At 39.9% G+C, this 8,941-nt stretch overlaps 1 protein-coding gene across 5 annotated transcripts in view; it reads left to right on the top strand.

Annotated features, from left to right (window-relative positions):
• Window positions 1-375: 375 nt before the first annotated feature.
• The window catches only part of LOC126293632 (F-box/LRR-repeat protein fbxl-1-like), a 72,361-nt gene continuing 63,795 nt past the window's right edge, over window positions 376-8,941 (top strand). For 3 of the 5 annotated variants that reach the window (XR_007552327.1, XR_007552326.1, XM_049986909.1), the window contains exons 1-2: window positions 579-985; window positions 3,670-4,119. Coding sequence is in view for 3 of the 5 variants with exons in the window: in XM_049986909.1 (XP_049842866.1) it covers window positions 3,746-4,119 (374 nt within the window). In the remaining 2 variants the exon portion in view is untranslated. Of the gene's footprint in view, window positions 986-3,669; window positions 4,120-8,941 lie in introns of all 5 variants that reach the window. The other 2 variants (XM_049986907.1, XM_049986908.1) reach the window with 2 other exon arrangements.

Raw genomic sequence — 8,941 nt, 5'->3', positions numbered from 1 at the left:
CTGGTGGTGGCTGCACTGGCACCTCGTCTTCCGTCAGCGCGTTGGAGCGGTTGGCTGTGGTTATAGGCCGTGGGGAAGGGGTTGCAGCTGGCGTTGCCGTTCACTTAGGTGAAACGGTGGTCCATGCGAGTCCTGCCACGCTTTTGTCGGCAATGGCGCTCTTCTTGCGGCCTGTAGATGAGACAAATTGTTCTTCTTGGGTGTCTTTTTAAGGACACCCGTTTGCGCCGAAGCAGACGTTTTGTCCCGCTCGCCTCCAAGGCGCGACAGCACGTTGGCGGTCTTGCGACGCTCCCTCTCTCCAGCTGGTAGCGTGCCAAGTGCTGGGTTATGCACCAGCACGTCGTCGTTGTCGGACGAACCTCTGTGGAAGGTGCGGTCTCTGCAGTGGTCGGGACAGGCGCTGCCTTTGGTGGAGCAGGCTCTGCCTGAGGACGGACTGTCGCTCTCACATCGTCTCCTGCCGCTGCACTCGGGTGTTCCGATGATGCACGTTCGGGAGCATGCTCAACCGATCGGCGATCCTTCACCTCGTTCTTCGGGACCAGCGCGCCAGGACGCATCCACGAACTCATCTCAGTGGAGCGGCGGCAATAGCACACCTACTCTCAACTGCGGCCAGCGCGTGACTGACGATGGTGGCCCTGGCGGCCGCGCCCGGAACTATTTTTACTATCGCAACTCACTTGTTACTCGCGGAAACAAAGCGCTTCTGGCGGCCGGCGTGGAACTAAGTTGACAGCTGCGTTTCAGCTGAAGGCCTGATAAACTGCGGGACACAGTGACGTTCACATAGTATGCAAACACTTAACTCCTACGCACTAACACGTAAGAGGTGGCGTGTCGGAGCTACGTTTGTGATTAGATTAGATTAGATTCAATTTTCATTCCAGAGATCCAAAAATGAGATGATTCTCGCAGGTGTGGAACAAGTCAGTTTCTGCATGCCATTCTTGACATCCATCAGTACGGACAATGCTAACAAGTAAGTATTTAAGTTACAGCTGATTCTAACCGGTACTCGCAGCGCAAGAATTACTCTCAGTAAATATTACACAAATATGCTTAAGAAGTAACGTCTTTAAGAGACACTGACTCTATTTGAGGCCTGTTTATTGGACTGCAAGAGATCTGTTGGGAAACAATTGCGACAAAAATTTCACAGTGGGCAGAAGACCATACAATTTGCTGTTGAAGCAGTGTCACCGTAAATGTTTTGTAAAAAAAAAGTCCTGATGAAGAGCCAATTTTCCTTTATGAGACACCTGTTTTTACAGCGAATACTGTTTTCATCTGTAAAAGGGGAGGGGGGGGGGGGGGCAGAAATGTACTGCAATGCGCGGTTTGTGTGCCACATATATTACACAATTCCACTTGTGCTTCCCCTCTCTCTTTTATTATCTTGTTTCAGCCCTGCTTAGAGACCTAACTTCTAAGCTGCAGTGGTCACAGCAAAACGTAACTGAGGAGCTTCAGTTGATCATAGTTGGTATGACTGGTGCGTTTCTAAGGAAACTGAAGAAGCATAATTTTTTCCTACTTCGCTTTTGAGTATGGAAATAAGAAACCATTGCTGTGATTTTTGTAACAACATATTCACATACAACATACTTGGAAAAAAAAATTACTGATCAAAGATTAATTATTACAGCATTAGTTTAAAAAAAAAATAAACATGTAGGTACATAAACTCCGTGCACAGTATATAACTGCCCTGTGAATACAAAATGAGGGATAAGATGAGGGGGTGAATCATCTACACTCAAAGCTCCAAGTTGACTAATGTAGAAACATTGGGTCCCGTGAAGAACCCAGCAATTGGGGGTCATTGGAAGTGTTAGGTTCCAATCATCTGCTTTGACGCATGATGTAATGGTAATTTTAATGTCAAAAGTAATATCACATTCATTCTTAATCATACATGCATAGGTGTTGCCAACATCAGCCTGCAGGCAGTCCATTATAAACTTTAGCCAGGTGTCATGGTGTGTGATGTGACTGGTGGTTTTTCAGTTGGTTTGTGTTTGTAGACATGGGTGGTGTATTTGGTAGCTCATTCTTCTGGTGGATGTTGATGTGCAGAATTGTTTGTGTAATATGTGGTATTGGGTTTATTTGCATCTTTGTAATCATTGTGGTAATGTGGATTTGAATGTGGGTGCTTAGTTTCCAGTGGTTCGTTATAATCTATTGATATCTGTGGTTTACGCATTTGGCATTTTTGTTAGGCACGATTAATTCGGTTTTTCTCATGTGAAATGAAATTTAGTTTTTATGATTTTTTGTTAGGGATAGATATGACCAGTAAGTTTACAAGCTATTTGTTATGTGATACTTTGGATGACAACATGTGTTGACCCTGAAGTTGCTTGCATGCTATGTAGGTTGTGTGAAGTTTGTTGTACTCAGATTATTGATTTGTGTTTGGGCTGTGAGTATCGAGGGTTTCACTTGAACTGGTTAAGTGAATGGGATTTTGAGATTGTGTGTTTCAAATTTGTGTGTGTTGGTTCTTTGATGTCGAGAGCTTCTTTTGAGCTATATTTGTGAAGAGAATTTTCCTGTTCCACATTTCTGAATCTGTATTTGTTGGTTTTTTGGTATCGAGGGCTCCGCTGCAGCTACGTAAGTCAAGTGAAATGTTAGATTCCTGTGGTTTTTGCATTTGAGGTGGTATGTTATATGTTGGGAGTTTCTTTGTTTGATTTGATGGATGTCGTTTGTTTTGGGGTGGTGATGGTCTTTTTCTATTGGCATATATGTAGCTTGTTCCTACCTTAACCCCCTCCTACTTCCGATTGTTTTCCCGTTAGTTTCAATTTAATGTTGGAGTGAAATATTTTCATGTTTTTCTTTTTTCATTTGCATGTGTATGTGGTGCTTTGAAGTGCAATGCCTTATGTTATGTAAATGACAACTGAGATATTTTTGATTGTATTTTTCAGTTGTAGATGTTGGTCTTATGTTTATTTGTAATACTAGTATGTTGTTCACTGAAGTTGAAACTTACTGTAGATTAAAACAGTGTGCCAGACCAGGACTCGACTGTTGCCTTTCAAGTGAAAGTGTTCTACCGACTGAGTTATCTGAGCATGACCCATGATCTGCCCTCACAGCTTCTCCTGGCTTATAGGCTTTGCATAAGCTCTCTGCCATACCAAATGTTATTCAATTCTTGTGGGTGGTGGCTTAGAACTTTTTGTTTACTAGATCTTTACATGTCTGGTGATGGTGCTCATCCATCAAAGGGAACAATCGTGTCGAAGTAGCAGTAATAAATGGAAGTGTAGTGTAGGAGAGGGATAGATTAGGTTGAAAGCTGATAATTTGCTTGTTAAATGGAGTTTGTGGTCACAGACTGATCAGTAGTGTAGCCTGAAGCCTGGGTTAGATTGTAAAGTGATGGTAAGAATGTGAGTTGGCATGACAATCTTATTATTAGACATTGTGTGTTCCATAATGATACCTACATCCATGATCAAAAGCCCTGTTTTCCCTACTGTGTGTCATATATTTTAAAGGGTTTGAAGGCATTAATAAGTGTGTGTGTGTGTGTGTGTGTGTGTGTGTGTGTGTGTGTGTGTGTGTGTGTGTGTGTGTGTGTGTGTGTGTGTGTGTAGAGAGAGATATATATATATATATATTCACTGTTTTCTTTGTTTGTTTCAGTGCCTGCAAGAATCTCTGACAACTTCATCACCAGAATCTTCCAACTGCAAGGCATCTGAAGGCAGACAGCAGAAAAATGGCTTCACAACCTGAGCGTAGTGGTGGGTGCTATATGGCTGGTGAAGATGTTGAAGTGTGTCGGAACTGTTCACCACCTGGACCACCACCTCCGACTGCCAATTCTGCTCCGCAAAATGTTGGGCACACACATTCCCATTCAGATATATCAGCTACTAATTTGAATACTCAGCAGTTGGAAATTGCAGTTTCTGATGCAGTGCATGACACCTGGTGTCCAAGCATTGATGACTTACCAGATGAGATTCTGATAAAGATCTTCTCTTACATGTCTTTCAGTGAACTCGTAGATGTGGTACAGAAAGTGTGCTCTCGTTGGAGAAGGCTATCCCAAGATTTGGAGTTGTGGGCTGACAAGGAGTACCATATTAGGTAAGAAATGTACTAATATATAAAATGTGAGTTGTGCACTCGTTCTGCATTAAAGATACATAGTGGGGTCATACTTTATTTCATATATTTTACCTTGAATGTGGTAATCTTTGGATCTGAAAGTATTGTCAGCTCACTTCAGATCATTGCAATATTCTAGTTTTAAAATGGATTAAAAACACCACAGTTTTAAAATGGATTAAAAACACCACAATAAAATATCTAGGAGAAGAATCGGAAAATGACACAATACTTTTTTTCCTCTCCCGGTACTGCAGCTGGAGTGTTGAACTTTCATGATGATATAGTTTGAAGTTTGCGCAATGGAGGGTATTTTGTTTTCGTGTGCAGCTGTAATGAAAGAAGCCTGAGCTACAAAACAATCATGATGCCCTTGTGAAGAGCAACAAATTGTAGTTAGATATTTGTCAGCCAGAGGGCATAAACCAAGCGAAATTCACAGGGACATGCATGGCATGTATGGAGACGACTGTACTTGGAGCATTTAGCTATACATTGAGCTTACTCAATGTAGCCTGCATCAGCTGTGAAGTATCTGGCTCAATGTTCTTTCCATGATCCAAATGCCCTTTGGTAAAATTCTGGGGATTGACTTTCACACCATCGCTTGACACAGGGAATATAATGGAGCCAAATCCAGACTGTAGGGAGGATGAGGGACAATTTTCCAACCCATTTTCCTGATTTTCTCTTGCGTCTAATGGCTGTATGGGGTTTGGCATTGTCATGGTGTAGTCTGATGAGCTGACCCTGAAGCTGTGCTCTGTGGGTCTTGATGGCACATCACAACTTGTCCAGTGAAAAACAGCAACAGTCATGGTTAATTGTGGAGCCATGTTCCAAAAAGTCAATGAAAATGACACCACACTGATCCCAGAAGAAGGAAGCCACCACCTTTCGGCCTGCTGTTTGTGAAAGTCTTGCTTTCTTCTTCCGAGGGGAACCCGGATGATGCCACTCCATGGGTTGGGTTTTGCACTCAGGTTCAGACAAAACAACCATGTTTCATTCTGGGTAATGACGCCATCAAAACACTGTTTTCACTCTTCAGTAAAGGTCTTCATGAGACCCTCACACACATTCTTCCTTTTCATTTCCATTTCTCTTGTCAATAATCTGATACCACACTACCCAATGACAAACGAGTCATTTCAGCAAGCTGTCGTGTCATGACACATCTGTCTTTTTGGATTATTTGATCAATGCTATCCTTATTCACATCACTCACTGCCGTCAGTGGTCTACCGCATCATTGATAGTTCAGTAGGGAGAAATCGTCATCTTTAAGCCTCTGCAACCACTGCTGGATACTGCTGTGATCCACTGTGTCCATCCCATAAACAGGGAGCAACTTTCTGTGAATTGATGTGGCAGAGTCATCGCCAGTCTTGAAGAGGAACTGCATCACTGACTATTGTCGCAACCTGACATCTACTTCATGGTCCATTATGGCTCAACTGCACATAAAAGAAAATACTTTATATCTAAAAACACAGATGCTGTAACTTACCAAACATAAAGTGTTGGTATGTTGATAGCGACAAAAAACACACAAACACACACACACACACAAATTTCAAGCTTTGGCGAAATATTTTTCCCATGTAGAATGTTTCCCTGTATTATAAAGAAAATACTTTTATATACCAACTTATAGCTAAATGTTCCAAGTATGTTCACAAAAAATTTCATTCTCCTCCTGCAAAAAATAAAAAAAAATTAGAGACGACTGTGCAAAACTTTTTGAATGCCGTTTGTACATATGTGGTAGGTTGCAATGATGTGTGCACTTCACAGAGTTAAGAAACATTTACAAAGAGAAAGTGCGAGTGTTTCTTTCTTTTCCCTTCTGTCCTTTTATATGTGTGTGCATCTACCCATTCATTTTTCTTATCCTCATTTTTATCCTGATGGACTTTTAGAAAATTCTAAAAAGTCAGGGGCTGACTGTGCACCTTAAATATGTTTCTGCCCAATTCCAGCAACTACTGTTCACCAGACTGGGACAAAATAAGATACATGTGTTTATAAAAAATTGTGAAGTTTACAGTGAGATCTGTTTTCTGTTACAACTGAGGTGTGTTCTCTCTCTACCGCACGTGTGTGTGTGTGTGTGTGTGTGTGTGTGTGTGTGTGTGTGTGTGTGTCGAAAACCTGGAAGTGTTGAAGAATATGATACAGCCAGTAGGTTGTGCCCAACAATAATACCAACCAGAATGGTAGCTATGACATAGTGTCACACACTTTAAATTCACAGTATTGGGACCTCTTTGTGAATATGGAGGTACGGGCTGGGATCTTCTTGTTGTTAACACCTTCAAATATGTTTAAAAATTGGAATTCACTAAGTACATAAAGATAACAAGAATCCACTGCATGGATAAATTTGGATAAATTTACTACAGGTTAGAATCTCTCTGCTGTCGAGATTGGTAAGATTTATTGGACTACAACAGGACTAAAACAAAACAAGTAGCACTGGAGTTAATTCTCTTCCTGTAGAATAGAAGACAACAATCATTTGTAGGTGGTAGTTCAAACCATATATGGTCAGGAAAATAGCTGTGGTCATCTCAGATAAGAAAGAAAAAATAAAGCCCTGTCATTCACCGAAGACAAAAAGCTTATTTACCAAGTAATTGTAGCTCTCTTTTTACAAAAAAGTCATATAATCATTAATAAAGTATGCATTATAATAAAGAACATTAAATTCAGGATTGAAAGAGTAACAGATTTTAAAAAGATGCAAACAACATGCTTTCAAGAACAAGCACTTACCGCGAAATCTAAAATTGCATTCAGCACTAAGTTCAAAGATATCTCAGTACTTTTTTTGATTTGTAGGCCTTTGTTATTAAATGGAATATAAACACCTAAAATTGCATTCAGCACTGAGTTCGAAGATATTTCATTACTTTTTTTATTTGTAGGTCTATGTTATTAAATGGAATACAAACACCTAGAATTGTAAAAACTATATTATAAATCAAAACTAATCTATTATCTCATCATGTTTGAAGAGATACAGAAGATAAATGTGAATTTAGAAAAATTATTCGGTGAACATGACAAATATTAACATTTAATTATGCTACTAAAGCTTAGGACAGTGTGCAAATCTGAATGAATCTGTGTTAATGTTACTGAGTAGGAAAAGAGGATGTTCTTTAGATACACCTGAATACTGAAATTTGTGAAATGTTTTTTTCTGACATGAAATAAATCACCATTAGTTGCTACTTGTCATATAGCAGAGGTGCTGAGTCACAGATAGGCACAACAGAAAGCTGCTGGAAAATGAGCTTTCAGTCAACTGTCTCTGATTAAGGCCTTGCTGGCCCAAAGTTTACTCTCTGACAGTTGTTTTGTTGTGCCTATCTGCAACTCAGCATCTCTTCTATATGGTTAGTAGCAACTATCCTTTTCAGAATATTGTTACATTCCATCCTGGGTTTTCCATTGTTAAATTACTATTAGTATCATTTACTGATCCTCTCATTTCTTGCTTCCAATTTCCCAGTTTTTTTGTGTAGCCAGACTCCTTCCTGAAGGCCTCTAGTCCCCATCGCCCCATATTGCAAGATAGTACTCACGTTTCCTTTTCCTTTTTTGTGCACTGTGTTTCCAAATTAATTTTGCCCACTTGTGGTCATGTAGCCTTTCTAGATGGCCAACCCTAATAGTTATTTTGTTTCTGTTGAGACAGTTATTGCTGGCTCCCATAATCTCTCTTATTGTGTTATTCTTCACCTGGTCCATCCTTGTAATGCCCCAACTCCTCCCCTTCGTCTTCATGCACTGTATGGAGCAGTACTGTCAACAGTGATTTTCCTAGAGACCTTTGAACAGCTTAGTCATGGGGAAAATCTATAAACACACAACAACATTGTTCTTTGTGCCTTTTTGTCTTATTGCTACTCCAGGAAATGGAGTGAGATATCTTGTTTCTTTTTATACTTGATTTGTTTTGTCATTTGCATCAACATTGCTCCAGCTATTAGATGACTGTGATACTTTCAAGTATGTGACACCTTCATATCCTTTGTCATCCAAGTCTTCTGATTTCTGCTGCTTATTCCAGCTACAATAACCTGATTGTCAGGCTCTAAATAAGAATGAAGTAAGTAAATAAATAAAATCAAGATACGGCATACTCTGTCGCAGAGATCCACACGGTGAGTCAGTTGGTTACTCTGAGTAGCTGCAAAATATAGTGATAGAAAGTTAAAATAATGAAACATGAAAACAATAAAAAGGTGTGTAGACAGAGGTAGAAAGTGGTTGAAGATAGGACTGATTAGCATAACTTAGCTCACTGCTTCACTCCACATGTCTATTTTCATTTTTGCTGTCTTCTGTAAAAATCTTAAGACACTTTTGCTATTTTATTTGTAACTTAAATTTTAATGTAGCCTGTTAATTGTGTGAGTATTGGATGTGTTTAATTCTCTTTCCTACAAGCCTTTCATTTCTGTGGTGTCAAGAAACCAGTGATTTTGGAAGTTAATGTTGGTCTTGCTCCAACATTTATGTGTGCATGTTTATTATCATTTAGTTTTTGTTTATCCATTTGCTTCTGGCTTAATTTGTGACAAAAATTTTGGCTACTACAGACTGTCTCTTTTGCATGTCTGAGATGCTATTGAAGAATGAGCCGACAGAAAAGAACTGCAACACCAAGAAGGAGTTGCATGACATAGAAAAATGTTGGTAGGCATATTTCCACATTGGAAAGATCGTGTCCTTTCAAATTTTGCACCAGTCATCTAAGAGTGGCACTAGTTGCAACATCTTGAGGATG

Source organism: Schistocerca gregaria, chromosome 10 (assembly GCF_023897955.1).
Source record: "Schistocerca gregaria isolate iqSchGreg1 chromosome 10, iqSchGreg1.2, whole genome shotgun sequence".
Classification (NCBI taxonomy): domain Eukaryota; kingdom Metazoa; phylum Arthropoda; class Insecta; order Orthoptera; family Acrididae; genus Schistocerca; species Schistocerca gregaria.
The sequence above is the reverse complement of the archived record's forward strand: the minus strand, read 5'-3'. Positions and strand labels throughout refer to the sequence as shown.